General features: G+C 45.6%; 1 protein-coding gene and 1 long non-coding RNA gene across 3 annotated transcripts in view; one reads left to right on the top strand and one right to left on the bottom strand.

The window, feature by feature from the left end:
- Positions 1 to 14,902, bottom strand: part of LOC115067105 — a 21,967-nt gene extending 7,065 nt beyond the window's left edge. Inside the window, exon 1 of the long non-coding RNA XR_003846542.1 lies at positions 14,781 to 14,902. This is a non-coding gene — a long non-coding RNA (uncharacterized LOC115067105). The remainder of the gene's footprint in view (positions 1 to 14,780) is intronic.
- A 167-nt stretch (positions 14,903 to 15,069) lies between these two features.
- Flvcr2 (feline leukemia virus subgroup C cellular receptor family member 2) overlaps positions 15,070 to 20,106 on the top strand; it is an 87,054-nt gene continuing 82,017 nt past the window's right edge. For both annotated transcript variants that reach the window (XM_029554392.1, XM_008849711.3), the window contains exon 1: positions 15,070 to 16,064. In XM_029554392.1, coding sequence (XP_029410252.1) covers positions 15,435 to 16,064 — 630 coding nt within the window. In that variant the 5' untranslated portion in view covers positions 15,070 to 15,434. The remainder of the gene's footprint in view (positions 16,065 to 20,106) is intronic.

Below are 20,106 nucleotides of genomic sequence, written 5' to 3'. Positions count from 1 at the left end.
TATATATATAAAGTTAAAGGTTGAAGGAAAGCCATGAGAGGAGGAGATGGGAGGGTCTCACTGAAACCAAACTGAGCATGTTGTAACTTCTATCAACATGGTCTTGATTTCAATGCTGGCTCAGCTCATTGAGTTGTTTCCTCAAGACCAAACTGTGGGAGGCTAAGAAGATGGCTCAGCAACTAAGAGTGCTTGCTGCATTTGCAGAGAACCCGAGTTTGGTTACTAGCACTCACACTGGGTCACTCACAACTGCCTATAACTACAGCTCCAGGGGATCTGATGGCCCCTTTTCTGACCTCCAAAGGCACCTGCATGCATGCACATGCATATATATACATACACAGATACAGATCACAAATAACAATAAAATAAATCTTTTGAAAAAAGAATTCTTTTATACTATTTTTATTTTGTGTATGAGTGTATTGCCTGCATGTATGTAAGTGCACCTGTATCATACAATGCCCGTGGAGGACGGAAGAGGGGTCAGATTCCCCTGAAACTGGAGTTACAGACGGTTGTTAGCTGCCAGGTGGGTCTGGGAAAAGAACACAAGTCCTCTGTAAGAGCAGCCAGTGCTCTTAACTGCTGAGTCATCTCCCCAGCCCCTTGAAAAAATAATTCTTTTAAAAGAAGAAAGAAAAAACTGTGGCCATCAAAATATTAGCCCCTACACAGGACCTAGGTCCAGTTCTCAGCACCCACATGGCAGCTGACAACTGTCTGCAACTCCAGTTCTAGGGGGGTCAATGCTCTCTTCTGGCCTCTGTGGACACACAGGGTACACTTACATACATGCAGGCAAAACACACATGTAAAAAATAAAATTAAATAAATAAATAAAAATTTAATTAGTTCTTGGTCTTGCCCCAACTTGTATAAGTATCCTGAAGTGTGATTTTTATGTTTGAAAGCTATCTCTATGCTCTGTATTAGAAGTATTATTGTTGGAGCTGGAGAGATGGCTCAGTGGTTAAGAACACTGGTTGTTCTTGCAGAAGACCTGGGTTTGAATCCCAACACCCACATGGCAGCTAACAACTGTCTGTAACTCCAGTCCCAGGGGATCCGACAGCCTCTTCTGACCTCCACGGGCATTGCATGATATGGGTGCACTTACATACATGCAGACAGTACATTCACACACATGAAATAAGAATAAATAAAATACTTTTATAAAAAGTTCAACTTTAAAAAGCATGGTATTATCACATAAACACTCTCTCTGTGTGTGTGTGTTTGTACATTTTAGGATTCATCTGAAAAGCTAAGTGTGTTCACAAGTCCAGAGCATCAGGATCTTCATGTCTTACATACCAGGGGTATATGAGTCCCTTGCCTTCTAAGTCGATGCAAGGCCTGTTCCTATTGGTGCGTCTTCTCTAAGAATAAGGTCGGTTGCCTCCCTTGCTGAGTCTCTGGTTTTGTGGTATTCCCTGCTCACTCCTGATTTGTTTATTCAACAAGAGTGCCCTGAGCACCTTATGCCAGGTGCTCTGCTGGAGGCGACAGATGGGGGATAAGGGAAACAGAGCCAGGGCCAGCCCTGCTAGAACCTGCAGTGTGGGGGGCAAACAAGCACCAAAGAAAAGACTGTCAAGCCGTGGTGGCTCATGTCTACAATGCCAGCACTTGGAGGCTAAGACAGAAGGACTGCTGTGAATGCCAAGCCAGTCTAGGCTACATAGTGAGTTTTAGGTCAGTCTGGGCTATGGAGTGAGACCTGTCTCTAACAAAGAAACAAAAACAAGTCAAAAGAAGGGGATTTCCTGCTTAAGTGATGGTGGAGCAGTGAGAGAAGTACATAGAGCAGGCAAGCACAGGCCTGCAGGAGGGGAAGCCTGGAAGGTTCCAGAAAGCCAGAGGATGAATGGCTTATGAATCAGAGGAGGGAAAAGGAAAAAGCATTAGGTAAACGGCACATGCCCAGTAGAACCTTTGGGAGCAACGTAGGTCCCATATCCTACCCAAGGAGCCTAGCAAAATGCCCAAGTACCTCTCCCTACCCCCCACCCCCACCTCAGGGCTCGGACTGAATTCCATTTTTTTGGTTGTTTTGTCTTTCTTTAATGATGGAAATTTTTTTAATTTATTTTTATTTTATATGTATGAGTGTTTTGCCTGCATGTATGTAAGTGCCCTCGGAGGTCAGAAGAGAGTATCAGATTCCCTGGAACTTGAGTTATGGATGGTTGTTAGCCGCCATGTGGGTGCTGAGAATTGAACCCAGGTCTTCTGCAAGAGCAGCCAGTGTTCTTAACCATTGAGCAACCTCTCCAGCCCCTCTTTATTTACTTTTATTTTATGCATATGAGTATTTTGTCTGCATGTATGTAAGTACACCCATGTCATACAATACCCACAGAGACCAGAAGAGGGCATCGGATTCCCTGGAACTGGAGTTATAAATGGTTGTTAGTCACCGTATTGGTGCTGGGAACCAAACCTAGGACCTCTGCAAGAGCATCTGGTGCTCTTAACCACTGAGCCATGTCTCCAGCCCCTGAGTTCCATTTCTACAGGGTAATCTTCTAGGTCTCTCAGTAGTGACCACTACAGGCATCCACAGATCACCTGTTAGCACCGCATGCATTCTTCTAGGAAACCAAATGGCTCCTGACTACTCACCTGTCCACTCAACCCCAGAAGCTAGAGTGCTCCTGTCATAGTACAAGACTACCCATCATTCCTCAGTGTCAGAACCCTAAGGGCTTCCAGCATCTCAGAGTCTAAGACCTCTCCAGAGCCAGGACCCCACTCCTGACCCACAGGTGATCCCTGTCTGACCCTCTATCTCCTACTCAATCTCGAAACTCTGAAAACATCGGCCTCTCAGCTAGGCCTCAAACACACCAGGTCTGCTGCCACCTCAGGGCCTTTGCACTTAGCTGTTCTTTGGGTGCAAGACCATCTTGGCCTTGTGATCTCCATGTGACTTATTTCCTCTCTTCTGCCCACTGTCCCTTCCCTGGCTAGGTCTTCCCAAACTCCCATCTCACTACCTTCCTACCTAATATAATATTATGTCCAAGTGTATGTGTTTGCCCAGGTCCAGGACCTTGTCAGCATGGTCACCATCATATCCCCAGTACTTGGAGCAGTACGGAGCAGTCAGGATTCAACAATGTTTACTGAGTGACTACATGAGGTAATATATATATATTATTATATGTATTATAACATATATATATATATATATATATATATATATATATATATATGTTACTTTTCTCATCACTGTGCCAAATACCCGAGGAGAAGAAATGTAAGGGAGGAAGGACTGCTTTTGGCTCATGGTTTCAGGGGACATAGTCCATCATGGTTGGAAAGACAAAGTAGCTAGTGGCTTCATGGCTATGGAAGTGGAAGCAGGGGGCTGCTTGCTCATATCTCAGAGAAGCTGAACCACATGGATGATATCCCATAAGGCTGGCTCCCAGTGACGTACCTCAGCCAGCCAGGCCCAATTTCTACCACCTTCCAAAACAGCACCATCAGCTGGGGCCCAATGTTCATGACATGAGCTTCAAACCATAATAAAGGGTATCTCCACCCCATTCTACCTGATCCTTACCCCTCCCTAACATTAGCAACATCAAGACCCCAATAGGTTCTTTCTGATGCTCCCAACATGGCAGTTGACTGTCCAGGAACAGGCATTTGGCAGTGTGGAGATGGTGGGGAGTGGTCTCCCTGGGGGACTGAGGGAAACCATCATATTTGGGTCCATTCCATGCACACAGGGGAGACTGAGTTCTGGCCAAGTGCCACCAACACTGAGGCTGTGTCAGAAATGTCATGCTGTGGTTACTCGATTCACTGACAGAGCTGGACCACACCAACGGATGAAATTTCATGACACACCCATTGTGTGAGTTGGGTTGGTGGCAATTTTCTCAGTTTATACCAGCCACACGTTCTGCTGTGCATATAAGTCACCTGTACTGTTAAGATTGGCTTTTTTACATTAAAAAAATTTAACTGACACATAGCAATTGCACATATTTATGAGGAACAGTGTGACATAATACATAATAATCAGATTACAGTAACTGGCATAGATATCACCTCAGACTTAACATTGGGAACAGTCAAAAATGCCCTCTACTAGCTATTTTGAAACAGTCAACTAATCACTGTCATCAGGGGCAGAGGTCAAGAAGGGCAGAACAGGCAGGAGATACGTGTCTGTGGTTCAGGTCTCAGGGGCCGGGCAGAGATGGGAAGAATATAAAGGAAGTGAGGCTCTAGGGCCCTGGAGTCTCATGGGAAGAGGAAAAGGAGGCTGTAGTCCAAGAGGATGAGCCAGGCTAGGGAGGCATGAGAGTTAAAGTTGAGGGAAGTGATGTGCTGGAGCCAATTTGAAACTCACTCGGTGTCGGGGGAGGATCAGGTAAGGGGAGATTGTGGTTGGGACAGACTGGTAAGGCTAAGAATGGAGCTTAGAGGGCAAGTAGGAGTAGACACCTGTGAAGAAGCTCAGGTGGAAATAAAAGCAGGATGTACTTCAGGGAAAGGGTGCTGAGGAGTGTCCCAGCTCAGGAGAGGCCCAGAGAAATTTAAGCTGCTCTAGTCAACTTTCTGTTACTGTAACAAATGTCTGAGATAACCAACTTACCAAGAAAAATGGTTTATTTTGGTTTATAGTTTTAGAGGTTTAGAGAGGGAGGGAGGGAGGGAGGGAGAAGGATGGAGTGTTTTAGAGGTTTAGAGAGGGAGGGAGGGAGGGAGGGAGGGAGAGGGAGAGAGAGAGAGAGAGAGAGAGAGAGAGAGAGAGAGAGAGAGAATGAATAAGGATCTAAGTTCCCACTATGCCCTTCAAGGACACATTCCCAATAACCAAAGACCTGTCACAAGACTCTACCTCCTAAACGTTTGAAAATATTTAACCACTTTCCAATGGCACCATGCTGAAAATCAAGCCTTTGTGAAACTTTGGGAGGCAGTATAGACCCAAACTACAGCACAAAGGTAGAAAGGGAGGAAGATTGGGGTATGCAGAAGAGAAAGCTGAGACGGAGACAGAGGTATCTAGGAGGGGTCACACACACACCCAGGGAGTAAGCCAGACTTGGTGATGGAGGAATAAGGAAAAATGGGCACTGGATGTGTGCTCCATCACCCCCAGAAAAGACACTGAGTGTCTGGTCTCAGCTGAGTGCACCCCTTGAGTCCCCCACATCACTTGAGGTCAGCTCATGTACCACTGGCATATGAACTCCTATCATGAAGCAAGAGCATCAGTCAGTCCAGAATCATGGGGGTCAGAAAGCCAGGAACAGGCTCTCCTGCTGGGCAGATGAGAGTTCTGGGGACAGTGGAGAAGCAGGAAAGGAGTGAAAAAGAAGACAGCTCAGCTGGTAAAGGCACCTGCCGGCAAGTCCCAGGACCTGAGTTTGAGCCCCTAAACCCACATGGTGGAAGGAGAGAACCAACTCCCACAAGTTGTCCTCTGGCCTCTATATGCACACTATGGTATGCATATGCACACAAAATAAATAAATGTAATAAATTTTAATGAGAAAGAAGCCAGGGAAGACCAGAAAGAAAAAGTGTTAGATCCGTAAAAACAAGAAACATTGGTGAAGAAGGAAAGCTGAGCTTGGATTCTAGAGTCATCTGCAGATTCGCATTGACTACTGTGATGGGAAATTAAGGACGTGGGTAGCCCTCATAGAGGTACTCCTGAGTCACACTCTGGTGACTGGGATGGTTCTTATGATGGTGGCTGAAAGAGAGGGACCTGGCATAGTGTTTCTAATGGTCCATGAATCACAATGCTTGGAGGGAGAGGAAGGCACAGATGGCTTTATCTGGCCAGCTAACTGCTCCTCTTTCTGGAACCTGCCCTTCTTCCACTACAGTGGTACCCCTTAGTGAGCTGCCTTGCAGCCTTGAGGAGGCATGATGCTGGGGGGAAGATGAGACAGGAGACCGGTACTCACTGCTTTTCATATTATTTGGCTATTGGGTTTTCATGGGAATTTTCACTCTGAATTTAAAATAGACTCCCTGGAGTGGTGGCACATATCTGTAATCTCAGCATCTGGGAAGTAGAGGCAGAAGGATAAGGAGTTCAAGGTCATCCACTGTTATATAGTGAGTTGGAGTGACCTCCAACAGACACCTAGACTACATGAGACCGTTTCAAAAACTACATACATAAGGAACTGAAGAGATGGCTCAGTAGTTAAGAGCACTGGCTCTTGCAAAAGACCCAGTGTGAATTCCAGCACCCACATGGTGGCTAACAGCCATCCATAACTCTAGTTCCAGGGAATCCAGCGCCCTCTTCTGTGCTCTGCAGGCATTGCATGACACAAGTGCACTTATATACATGCAGGACTAACACTCATACACATAAAATAAAAATAAATCAATTAAAAAAACCTACCTACCTACATACATACACACATATGTACATACATAAATACAGAATGCTTTCTGTCCTCCCCTCTGGCAGTGGTTGAGGTAGTGTTGGGAAAGAGTCTATGGTGGAGGTAGAGCGACCACCCACAGGCACTCTTTTTACCTCTTCACCTCCTACTATGTGAGATTCCAGAACTGAATTCACTCTCACAACTCCATCTGCTCTGGTTCCCTCACAAACCCAGGGAGGACCATACCTTGACTCCAAACTCCCTACCCATACCCCACAGAGAAAGTCCAGTTCCTTCCATTTGCCCCCTAGCTACCTCTCCCCATCTTGCCTAGCTCTGTTCACCTCATAAAGTTCATTCTCACCTGGGTGACCACAACAGCCTCCTATGAGGTCTCTCTCCACCACAACTGGATTCTCTGCAAAGCAATAGGTGTCATTGATCCCCAATGAAGGAATCTGACAATGTCCACCTGATTTGAACCCAGTGGTTCCTCTTTGTTCTTAGGATAAAGCTTTTCAAAATCTCTTTAAGGGGCTGGAGAGATGGCTCAGCAGTTGAGAACACTGACTGTTCTTGCAGAAGACCCGGGTTTGAATCCCAGCACCCACATGGCAGCTAACAATTGTCTATAACTCCAGTTTCAGAGGATCCGACGGCCTCTTCTGTCCTCCGCAGGCATTGCATGACATGGGTGCACTTACCTACATGCAAGCATAACACTCACAACACATAAAACAAAAAATATAAAAAAATAGAGATTGAAAAAAAAATTCCTTTAAAAGGCCTGAACTCCAGGTCCAGCTCCTTCCTCCTTCCCTTTCCCCCTCATCCCTCTCTTCCTATCACCCACCTCCCTCCCTTCCTGTCTCTCCTTTTCCTCCTCCCCCCTTTCAGTGTCCTTTTCTCCCCTCTCCCCCTTCATCCCTCTCTTCCCATCTCTACCTCCCACCCCACCTCTGTCTTCTCATTTCTGACCTTCTCTCTCCTCCAGGTCTCTCCTTCTTCTGGGCTCAGGTCCCTTGCACATTCTGTTCCCTCTGCCTGGCATGCCCTTCTTCTCCTTTTGGTCAACTCAGATTTCAGTCTGTTCTTAAGATCTAGCACATCTCTACAAATCATTAGGGATGACTCTCAAAGCTCTTGGTCTTTTTTTTTTTTTTCAACTTATGAGCACATGGGAGTGCTTGATTGACATCTATCCTATCTCCCTCGAGGCCCATTATAAGCTCCTAGAGAGCAGGGAGGGACCACATCTGTTTTGTTCAGTAGATCCTCAACTTCTACCACTGAGGATTAAGTCTTAACTATCCCTCAAGATCCTATCCAAACATCTCTCTGGGAAGCCCCCTGATTCCTCACTTTGCCTGCCTGTGACCCAGCATCATCCTTTCCCACGGCATTCACCCAGAGACAGTCTGCCCACATGTCTTTCCCACCACTACTGTGTAGATACCTAGAGGGCAAGAGTCCCGCCTCTGTTGGTTTGTTTCCCGGATACCCAGCATAGTGCCTGACCAGTGAGAGATTAAAGGGGTGAATGAATGAACAAGTCCCAGTTTGCTGGGCCTGATGGTTCTGTCTTTTCTCCAGCACTCTAGCTCTAACAACACAGAGCCCTGCCTGGTCACCATCCCACTGCTTATCCCACATGCCTTTGACTGCTGCCTTGGCTATCAGCAGAGCTAGCTGCACATGGTTCCCTTATTCCATTATGCAAAGAGGGCCTCACACCCATGAGCTTTCTATAGATTATGCAAAAATCTTATTTTAATTTCTCCTTCCTCTTTGGCTTGTGTGTTTTAGTTAAATCTTTCTCATACCTGAGAGGGACAAATTTTTGTTTTCTATTTATTAGTAAGTATTTAAAATACATTGCCATTTGTTTGAAGCTACCAGGAGGTGAGATTCCTCTAGGAAATTTGTCAAGAAGTCACATTCCTTTTGTGAGCCAGTCAAGGAGCTAAGGTTGGGACTTAAATAGGAGCAGGCTGTGATTCATAAACTTGAAGAACTCACAGGAAGCATATGACTCCCTCAGGAGGAAGGCTCAGGAGTTAAGAGCACTGACTGTTCTTGCAGAGGACCCAGGATCGATTCCCAGAACCCACATGGCGGCTATGAACCATCCTTGATTCCAGTTCCAGTGGAATCCGAAGCCCTCTTCTGACCTCTGTGGCATTGCACAACACAGTGCCCTCACATACATACAGGCAACACACTCATACACATAAAATGAAAATAATAAATAAAATATTAAAAAAAGAGAAAAGTCAATGAGCATTTATGAAAGAGAGTAACAGCAATTATCATCAAGATGCACGTGCAGGGTGGGCCGAAGCCTCTACATCACACCAGGGCGTGGGGGAAGGCTTCCAGGGGAAGCAACACTAGCCTTGTGCTGGGAAGCATGGCCCATGCAAGGCATGCTGGGTTCATAATGCTGGTGGGAACTGCAAGTGACTTTTCACATATCTGAAGCAAAAGAGAGGGGAGTGGGCAGAGGTGGAAAATCTGGCCCAAGCGATGTCACAAAGGCCTTGTGTGCTAGATTGAGGAGAGATACAGGTGGCCACTGGAAGAGTCAAGGTTGGGGAGTCCTGAAGGGGTCTTGAAAAGCCTATGAAGTAGTCTGGTGGTAAGCTGGAAGGACTCAGAACAATAAGAGGGTGAGAATCCATGAGATCCCAAACCAAAATGGAGGCAATGGGAACGGAGAGGAGGATGGTAAGGAGCAGGCACTGAAAAGTGCATGGGCAGGGTCCTAGGCAGGTCTCAGGCTCTGGGTTTCCATGGGGCTGGCACTGCTATTCAATTCACAGGGTTGCAGAAGGGCAGACCTTGGCATAGTTCTGGGGATGATGGAACAGAAGTTGAGCTGTGAGTGGAAGAGATAAAACGGTAAAGAATCAACAAGTATGATACTAGACACAAGAAAGGTCATAGACGGTTAAACAAGAATAAAGGGGTGGGTAACAAGACCTTTGATGGGACACCCCAATGTAACTATGAAGCACACAGCTCACAGCTTGGCTGAGGAGCATTCCTCTCTGCTGAGGTCCAGGGCTGGAGTTTTGGGTGACCATCTTAGCACTAATATTGTCAAACCCAGGGCAGAGCTGACTATACCCTAGGCACTGCCTGATGGCTTTATCAAATACTTCCATCTCCATTAAATTTAATTCAACCTGTTTATTTATTTATTTATTTATTTGGTGTATGTGTATGTACATGTTGTGTGTGTTTGTATGTCTGTGCAGATGCATGCGTACCTCTGTGAGCACGTGTGTGTGTGTGCATGTGTGTGTGTGTGTGTGTGTAGGCCAGAGGTCAATGTCAGGTGTCTTCCTCAATTGATCTCTACCTTATTTTTTGAGACAGGGTTGCTCTCTGAACCTGAAACTTACTGATTCAGCAAGGCTAGCTAACCAGCAGGGCCTCAGAATCCTCCTGTCTCCATCCTCCTAACACTGTGATTACAGGCACACATTGCTCAGCTTTTCTGTGGAGGTGATAGGGACCCAATTTCAAGATCTCATGCTTACACAGAAAACACTTTACTGACTGAGCCATGTCCCCATCCTTGATTCAACTTCAAATTTAGAAGGTATTTTGTTTTTAATAAATGAAAATTCTACATAGTTTAAGGAATCAAACAGTCATACATCAAAAATATCAGTTGCTTATCTGCCTTTCTGGATCTCCCAAGGTGATAACTTCTTTTAACGAAGATGATTTATCACCAAGCTCTAAATGAGGGTCTTGGTATTTCCTCATCCTTTTCGTGCAAGCCATGTTTGTAAGCCATGTAAGCCATGTGTTTTCCAATATGGCAGATAACAGTCTAACTCTGTGTACCTCATCTCATCTCTGCTACAGACACATGTTTCCTCTTACCCCCATCCCTTCGATAAAGTTTCATCAACCAAAATGATTATTCTATAATGTGAAGTTTCATGCCTTATGACTGTATCCATGCTATGCATAGCTGAGTCATTTAGGGCACACTGTATTTTCTTCACTTTCCTCTACAGTTCCATTGGAGCTCCTATTAGTCTTTCCCCTCATCTATTCAGTTCTATCTGTGGTACCTACCACTGATTCCTTCCCTGATTCTCCCCCCAGTTGGGTGAACCTTCTCTAGATATTTTCATATTCAATTCTATCATTTTATATTTCCTTTTTTATTTATTAATTTTTATTTTTTATTTTATGTATATGCATGTATTGTCTGCATGTAGGTAACTGCACTCATGTCGTGCCGTGCCCATAGAGGACAGAAGAGGCAATCAGATCCCCTGGAACTGGAGTTACAGACAGCTGTTAGCTGCCATGTGGGTGCTGGGATACAAACCCAGGTCTTCTGAAAGAACAGCCAGTGTTCTTAACCACTGAGCCATCTCTCCAGCCCCCTCATCATTCTATATTTCTATTTTTATTTATGTTTATGAGTGTTTTGTCACATGCATGTAAGTGCACCACATGCATGCAATGCCCACAGAGGCCAGAAGATGGCATTGACTCTCCTGGAACTGGATATGTACAATTGCTAGCTGCTATGTGTGGGTGCAGAACCAAACCCTGGTCCTCTGCAAGAGCAGTCTGTGCTCTTAACCTCTGAGCCATCTCTCCAGAACAATTTTTATGAAACCAATGTTTAATCTCTCTGATCCTTCGGATCTCCTCTTTGTCTCCACTTTTCTGAAATTCCACAGCAATATGTAATTGAGTTCAGGTCTACAGGCCCAAGTTGATGACTGTGCAATATAGTTTATCTCACCAAGTGTTCCAGAGTATACACGGACAAGTCCTTTGAGAGTGTGAATTTATGAGGAGTGTGAGGAGATAAGGCCAACAGACTATTGATGAGCAGGCAGTATCACACATTTACTCATTTATGACTGATAACAGCAATGTTACAAATTCCAAGTGCTGGTATTTTTTTAAGGGCGAATATTCCAGGGTCTCAACCTGATTCATTCAGTTGGAAATATAGCCTTCCCATGCCCTTAGCACACTCCTTGGCTTCTGTACCCACAGACCCTGCTCAGCTGGTGGAAGACCAACATTTTGACTTCAGTTTCTGTGCATACTGGCTCAAGTTGCTGTCAGCCACCAGGGGGCAAACTTTGCTATCATCCTGCAGACAACCAGAGATTATAACAGACAGATATAGCAGGATGGTAAGCTAGTAATGGTTGTTTGTACGATAGGTAAATAGAGAATATCTCTATGAAACATCTACCCAATATTTATAAAGCTGTCTGCCCCCTGGTGGAAAGTCGACCAGGAATAAGCACTATTCTAGTGGCCATCTGAATACTATAATTTTCATAGAAAACAATTTATTGGAACTTGCACCAACCTTGAGTGAAGAGTGCTTAATGCTCATTTGACAGGTGTAGAGAAATTAAGTCACTTTTCCAAGACCCTAATGAAGAACAGAGCTTCTAATCTGAGTAGACCCAATCCAGAGCTCACAACAAATCCTGCCTATTCCATTCCATCACAAAAGCATGCTCAAATGTTGCTTTAATCTCAGGTTTGATTTTGGGATTTGCCATTAAACAGAAACACTGCTCTTGATGAGTGCAGGGGGGAGGCCACATGGAACAGGAACCTGTCTTACTGTTTGCTTGTTCTGATGCTGATTAGCATGGGACTCTGAGGAACAAGTCACCTCCCTGAGCCTCAGTTTTCTCTATCTGTAAAGTCCAGTTAAGAATATACTCTTCTGCCGGACGTGGTGGCACACACCTTTAATTCCAGTACTTGGCAGGCAGAGGCAGAGTGGATCTTTGTGATTTGAGGCCAGCCTGGTCTACATAGTGAGTTCCAGTACAGCTGGGGCTACAGGGAGACCCTGTCTCAAAAAAAAAAAAAAAAAAAAAAAGAATATACTCTTCTGGTGTGCTGGAGAGATGGATCAGTGGTTAAGAACTCTGGCTGTACTTGCAGAGGACCCAGGTTAGAGTCCCAGCACCCACATGGTGGCTAACAACCATCCATAACTCCAGTTCCAGGGGATATGACACCCTCTTCTGTCCTCTGTGGGCATTGTATGACACCAGTGCACTTGCATACATGCATGCAATATATGTATACACATAAAATAAAAAATAAAAACCAAACAAATTTAAGAATAAAAAGAATATACTCTTCTAAGGGCTAGTGATGTGGCTCAGTTGGTAGAGTGCTTGCTTAGCATGCACAAAGCCCCAGTTTGATCCCTGGTACTTCATAAACCACATGTGGTGGTCCACACCTGCAGTCCCAGCACTCAGGAGGTAAAGGCAGGAGGAGCAGAAGTTCAGCATCATTCTCAGCTACATAGAGAGTTAGAGACCAGCCTGGGCTACATAAGACCTTGTCTCAAAAACAAATATACTCTGAGTCTGGGGAGGGACCAAGATGACCAAAGGAAGGACTCAGAAGGGGATATGTAATTGAGGAGTGAGAAGAATCTCCCCGGAGAAGGAAGAGGACACTGGAGGAGTTTGTAAGAACACGGGGTATTAAATGTGTGGAAATTCTTAGATGGGTATGAGTTCTCGCTACAAATATTCTATTATAATCTAGTCAAAGACCTCATCATTTCTACCAGAAAAGCACGTACTTCTGTTCTAGTGACCCAGTAGAACTAGCAAATCCAGTTTTCTCTGCTGGGAACCAATAGTAAATTCCTACTAGGGGTGCTTAAATTTGGCTGTGGTAGTATGAGGTCTTAAAAGGCTCCCAGGCACCCTTAGATTTGGGTTGATTTGGGGTGTGCCTGGACATTTAGAATGTTAAGAGTCTGTCACCCTCACCTCATTGTTTTAAATTTAAAAATAATAAATGAAAGCTTTATTATTTATGTGTATGTATATGCAGGTATGTACACATGTATGTGCTGGTACCTGGGAGGTTAGAAGAAGTCATCAGATCTCCTGGACCTGGAGTTATAGACAATTGTGAGCAACCCCATGTGGGTGCTGGGAACAGAACTCAGGTCCTCTGGAAGAGCAGCAAGTACTCTTAATGACTCAGTCATCTCTCCAGTCCCATGTTGTCCCCTACATCCCTGGTGATTCTAATGGGCAAATTAAATTGTAACCATTGCTCCAGAACTTTTTTTTTTTTTTTTTTAACAGGAGGGTAGAAGAAACAGCGATACCCAGTGGCTCTGAAGCTTTAGTATACAAACAAATGAATTACTTGGGGAGCTTGACAAAACTAATTCAGGAGGTCTGGGAATCTGGGAATCTTCCCTTCTAACAAGTTCTTAGGGGACCAGACATGGTGTAATCCCAGTACTTGGGAGCAAGTGAACCTGGAGTTCAAGGTCACCTTAGGCTACGTAGGGTAACCCTGTCACACATGCACACACACACACACACACACACACACACACCAAAAAAGTTCCCAGGGGATGTCCATGCTGTGCCTAAACTGCTCTTGTATAGCTGTGTGATTGTAGACTTGAAGGAGAATTATGGCTCTTCAGGCCAGGGGTAACCTTAAGTTAACTCAATTCTAAGAGCATCTATTTTCTTGTCTATAAAACGAGGCTTAGGACTTAGCTCGGTGCTAGAATGTGAGCTTGGCCTATGCAAGGTCATGGGTTCAAACCCTAGCGTGAATACACACACACACACGCAGGTACACAATAGAGCAAGCAATAATAACTACATCATAGAATTCCCATGATGCTCATCTGAGGTAATGCATTAAACATGTTCAGCCCAGTGCAACAAATGCTAATCTTTTGTTAGGACAGCCAACACTTACGGAATAGTTATCAGCCAGGGATTTTCTAAGGGCTATTATTTCACCACCCTCATTTTATACAAGAAACCAAGGCACAGAGGTGGCGTACGGGAGTCTACAGTTACACACCTCAGCTGGAATCGAGCCCAGGAAAATCTGGGTTCGTTACCACCATTAATCCTGGGGTGCTAGAATGGACCAGCACAAGCCAGCACTCCTTCCAGATTTGACTGACTCTTAGGGGACGGGCTGGGACCGGCAGGTGGCAGCCTAGGGCTTCGAGGGTGCGAGGACCAGTTCCCAAGACCACGCCCAGCAGCAGCGCCGCCCGGAGTACTTCGCGCAGCTGCGACCGCTTCCTAAACTTCTCTGGTCTGCTCTCCCTTCCCTGAGCTCCAAGTTCAAGTACGAATTCATAAGATTAAGGCTTTTTCCGGACTGAGAAAGCAGTTGAGAAAAGTTTACCGCAGCTCCCCTTTCACTCCGGACTGCGACACGGACGAAGCTACCACTCCGAGCTCAACCAGGAATTGGGAGCTTAGCCAGGAGAGAGGAAGTCGGAGATCTGTCTCGGATTCCCCACCCCACCCCACCCCGCCCCGAGCACTTTGGAGACGCCGGGCCCGAGCGCTCGGAAGGGACTCTGACCTCGGAGTCGCGCGGGGGACCATTCAGTCGAGTCCTCGGAGAGGGGGGACAAATGAATTTAGGGGAGTGGAGGGGGGTGGAGGCTAACGCGGTTTCCATGGCGCGCGGGATGTGGCGGAGGAAGGCACCCCAAGCTATGGCGATACAAGCGCGGTGCCAGGTGGGCCGGGCTGGAGGAGGCAGGAGAGCCCTTGGTGGGAGGGGGTGCAGGGCGTGGGGAGCCGGACAGGCCGGGGGCGGGGCGGTCACGTGCGCCCGAGGGGGCGAGGCCCCAGCCTGCCCCGGAGCCAACCAAGCCGGCCCGGCGGCTCAGGGAGCAAACTTTTTGCCCCGACTGGACGGTCAACGCCTCTGTGGGAACTCAAGGCTGGAACAGCTGGGAGCGCGTGGCGAGGTGTCTGCGACTGGCCTGGGGACAGCAGCTCGCGCGGGTGGGGACAGAGAATCCGAAGGACAAGAGAGAGGAGTTGGGGTGTGAGCCTGGGAAGCCCCATTCTCAGTCTCCACGCAGCTGAGGTCTCCGTTTCTCCAGGGACCCGGGCGCGCTCCTGGACGAGTGTGCCATCAGCTCTAGGGGAACAGCCTAAAGTCACTGGTCCTTAAAGACTGCCGGAGTCAGCAGGTGCCCCGGGGGTTCCAGAGTACGCAGTGGTCATGGTGAATGAAGAACCCAGCCAAGAGGAGCGCAATGACAGTCCTGCGCCGGAGTCTGCTTTGCAAACGGATCCCAGCTGCTCGACCCATCCCAGCGTCTCCATCCACCCCAGCGTCTCCACCTACCCCAGCAGTTCAGCCCACCCCAGTGGTATAACCCATTGTAGTAGCTCAGGCACGCAAGGCAGCGTGATCAAGGTGAGCAAGCGCCGCTGGGCGGTTGTCTTGGTGTTCAGTTGCTATTCCATGTGCAACGCCTTTCAGTGGATTCAGTACGGCTCCATCAACAACATCTTCATGACTTTCTATGGGGTCAGTGCCTTTGCCATCGACTGGCTGTCAATGTGCTACATGCTAACCTACATTCCTCTGCTCCTGCCTGTGGCCTGGCTGCTGGAGAAATTTGGCCTTCGCACTATCGCCATCACCGGCTCAGCTCTCAACTGCCTCGGGGCCTGGGTGAAGTTGGGCAGCCTTCAGCCCCGCCTGTTCCCAGTCACAGTACTGGGCCAGGTCATCTGCTCCGTGGCCCAGGTCTTCATCCTGGGCATGCCCTCCCGCATTGCTTCTGTCTGGTTCGGAGCTGACGAAGTTTCAACAGCTTGCTCGGTGGCTGTGTTTGGCAATCAGGTGAGTAAAGGAGATGCATCTTACCGTGGTGGAGCTGAGTATGTTATAGTGTACCTAACGTGATCCAGCTGTGTGAGAAGCTGCTATTTTCTGGTCAAGAGCCTTTATGACTCTGGGGGGCTTTGTGGTTGGATGTGACTGACAGTGTGGTTGGGTGATTGTGACTGTCAGTGACATTGTAAGATAAGTGGGGACCACAAGCAGGAGACTTTTTCTTTATCCCTCAGTAGGACGCTTGCTTCTAGAACCCAATCCACTTTGATGATGTTCATTCCAAACCAGTTTCCACCTTTAGGAATGTAGGTCTTTCTCCCTGTTCATCAGACCAGGTATCAGTGCTGGCGTCACTGGAATTTGACAGGTGTTTTAGTTGGACCAATCAGCTTTCCTAGAGTGCTGCATCCTCAACTCCTGTACTGTGTAGAACTGTTCTTACCTTCTTTCACACATAGGACAACAGGAACAGTGCTTTGCATGAAACTGTCCCTGGGGTTTAGAGTGGGATGGAATAGAAATCTCACTAGGAATTTCCAAGAAGGCATCTGCTATAAATCTCTTTATGCTTTTCCTCTTTTGGGGAAGAACAACCCCAGATTCTTAGCATCTCATTGTGGCTCTGATCCAGAAACTTGGGCATGTCATAAATCTTACTGCTTTCTCCATATATTTGAAGCAAAACAAACGTTTCTAGGGTCCTTTAACGGTGCAATTGCCTCCCACCCTCATTTCCCAAGTGCATGCAGTCCTGGGTACAGTTTGACAGATGACCACCCACCTTTAGTTCTCATGAGCCTACTTGTCTTACCTATTCATTTCATTAAGAAAATGTAATTGGGGGTTGGGGATTTAGCTCAGTGGTAGAGCACTTGCCTAGCAAGTGCAAGGCCCTGGGTTCGGTCCTCATCTGGGAAAAAAAAGAAAAGAAAAGAAAATGTAATTGGGGTGGGGGGGCTATGAAGAGGTGGTTCAGTGGCTTAAGAGAACTTGCTGCTCTTGCAGAAGACCCTGGTTCAATTCCAACACCCACATGGAGGCCCACAACCATGTGTAATTCTAATGCCAGGAACTCCAACACTCTCTACTGGCCTCCACAGGCACTGCACACATGTGGTACACATACAACAAGCAGGCAAAACATTCATACACATAAAATAAAAAGAAATCTTCTTAAAAAGGGAAAGTGTAATTTTTGATTTAGTGGGGCAGAAACTTTCCAAAATTTCTCTAAAGGAAATTTTCTTTTCTGACTATTAACTACCAGAGAGGTACCTGGAGTCAAGTTCCCCATGTCCAGAAATCCTGCACTTGTAGTTTTTGCAACGTATGAAAGCAAATAGGTGGATGCCTTTTGCACGTAAAAAGCAGCAAAATCCCCCTTACCCAATTTCTACTTGTGAGTTTAGGTGTTTTGGAGAATGAATTGATTTAAAAGCTGGAAATGGAGCCAGACAACTTTTGTTAAGGACAACTTAAAAATAGATAATACGGGCTGGAGAGATGACTCAGTAGTTAAGAACACCCACTATTCTTGTAGCCCAGGTCAGGTGGTTCGCAACTACCTATAATTCCAACTCCAGGCAGGACCTGGCATTTCTGGCTTCTGAGGGCACTAGCACTCACATGCACAGACCCACACTATACATAATTTTAAAAATAAAATAAAGCCGGGCGTGGTGGCACACCCCTTTAATCCCAGCACTCGGGAGGCAGAGGCAGGCAGATCTTTGTGAGTTCAAGGCTACCCTGGTCTACATAGTGAGTTCCAGGACAGCTGGGGCTACAGAGAGACACTGTTTCAAAAAGACCCCCCAAAAATAAATAAATAAATAAATTAATTAATTAAATAAACCTTTAAAAATAGATTTAAAGGGCTGGAGAGATGGCTCAGCAGTTAAGAACACTGGCTGTTCTTGCAGAAGACCAGCAGCTAACAATTGTAACTCCAGTTCTAGGAGATCCAACAGCCTCTTCTGTTTTCCATGGGCATTGCACGACACCAGTGCACTTACATACATAGAGGCAATAAACACATACACATGAAATAAAAAAGATTTAAAAAATATGGATATTGAGCTGGATGTGATGGTGAAAGCCTGTAGTTCCAGCATTTGGGAGGAGCATAAGGATCAGGAGTTCAAGGTCATCCTAGGCTCCATACTGAGTTCAATACCAGCCCCAGACTCTCAAAAATAATAAATAAATAAATAAATAAATAAATAAATAGTGATGTTTGTCAGTCTCCAAATCTTAAAGTGATGACTGAGAACATAAGAATTAAGACTGTTTTTTTTGATCATTTCATTACAGCTTTAACATACTCAATAACAGTTTCCAGAGCAAAGGTACATCTCTTTCAAAAGTGGCTATAACATTTTTAGGTTCACAGTTGAATTAATACAGTTATACAATATTGAACTCAGTATAAACCCTGTAAGACATAAAATTGAATGAGCTTTCAACCTTTAAAAAAGACCTCCATTTCATTTTAAAATATACTGTTTCTTACGGAAAGGCTCATTGTTTTTGCTAATAACACCTAGATATTGGCACATGCGTCTCTAATCTGTATGTATCTGATCATTACTAATCATGGTCAGTTACACTCAGATCCTTGGCACCCGTGTATGTATATAAAGTCATTGGGTAGATTTCAGTGGTAATGTTTATCACCTCTACTAATTAGCATGATGTAAATTTCCATGCTTCCTCCACAAATATAATACATTTTACAAAATTTGTTGACTTTTTTTGTGTGTGTATATCACACAGAACATCCCAAACCATCTTATTCAACTATATACCCACTTCCCAGATGGCACCCTCCCATAGCCTCCCTTCCCCAACTAGAGCCCTTATACTCTGATATCCCTGCTACTGTCCGCTGTGTGGTCAGCACACCCAGCCGTTCCCCACTACTTGTCCATCTGGTGAATCTAGTCAGCCTATCTAGAGGTCTTTGTTTTAGACAGGTCGGCTGTTCCTCATCTAGCAGCAATCAGCTGTCAATATTCCTTTAGATAAGATTAGGGTCTGCTGTTCATTTTCCCAGTTCTATGCTGGGTTACTATCTGGGAGTCCCTTGGGCCATCCTGGCCAGCAACTCGAAAGAAGGTATCTCCTATCTGACATTGTTGCTTGTTATATAGCCTTTAGCTATACATATGGACTCTTAAAAAATTATATTGGCCCCATTAATCTTTGCTTATACTTTCCTTTTGGGTGTTTAAGGCCATACTGTTGGCCCAGATAAACCAATTTATTTTTACTCTTAAGGCTGTTTGAAGATCTGTTCCTCAGGGGTCACGTGGGCTTGGGAGGAGCCCCTGGCTCCTTTCTTTTACCAATTCTGCCTATGTGAAGATAAGTCAAAGGTCCTACTCGACCATGGCTGGCATCGTTTGGAAGCATGGAGGAAATGTTTCTTCTGTGTTGACCCTCCTCTTTGTAGACTGGACACTGGTTTAAATCTATCTCGTGGGGTCTCCACAGCCTCCTTGATCAAGAGGACAAGTGACTCACCACAGTTACAGGACATTTTGAGAGATGCTTATAGTCCCCTGGAACTAGTTGACCTGGGAGGGCAAGGAGCAAAAACTATCCTTTATGTCCCTCTGACCAAATTAGTATAGCCCTCAAAGTATCTGTTAAACAGCCAAGAAGGTTAGTTCCTCCAGTCTGGTACTTTTAATTACCATGTGCCATGTACATAAAGCTTGGGCAAAGACCAATTTTTCTCAGATAAACTTTGCCTAGACATATATTCCTTGATCTATTTGTATGTATAATTTTCAGTAGGTTGTTAGACTAATATGGTTCCGTCTGGTTTTTTAAAACTAGCTAGGAATTATTTATCTCTTACATTGTCTAACCCTTCCACCATGGCTTCCCCATTTAAAGTGTCCCATATTTTTCCCATTTCTCCCTTAATAATTCCCTTCTCCTATGGTCCCACCTCTCTTCAGTTCCTTCTTTCCCTTTACTCCCAAGGATCGTCTTATAGACCTCATTCCCCTTCCCATTTAAATAACCCATTTTTATCTCT

This window comes from Nannospalax galili, unplaced genomic scaffold (genome assembly GCF_000622305.1).
Source record: "Nannospalax galili isolate Female #2095 unplaced genomic scaffold, S.galili_v1.0 scaffold24, whole genome shotgun sequence".
NCBI lineage: Eukaryota > Metazoa > Chordata > Mammalia > Rodentia > Spalacidae > Nannospalax > Nannospalax galili.
Note: the sequence above shows the minus strand (reverse complement) of the source record. Positions and strands in the feature narration are given on the sequence as shown.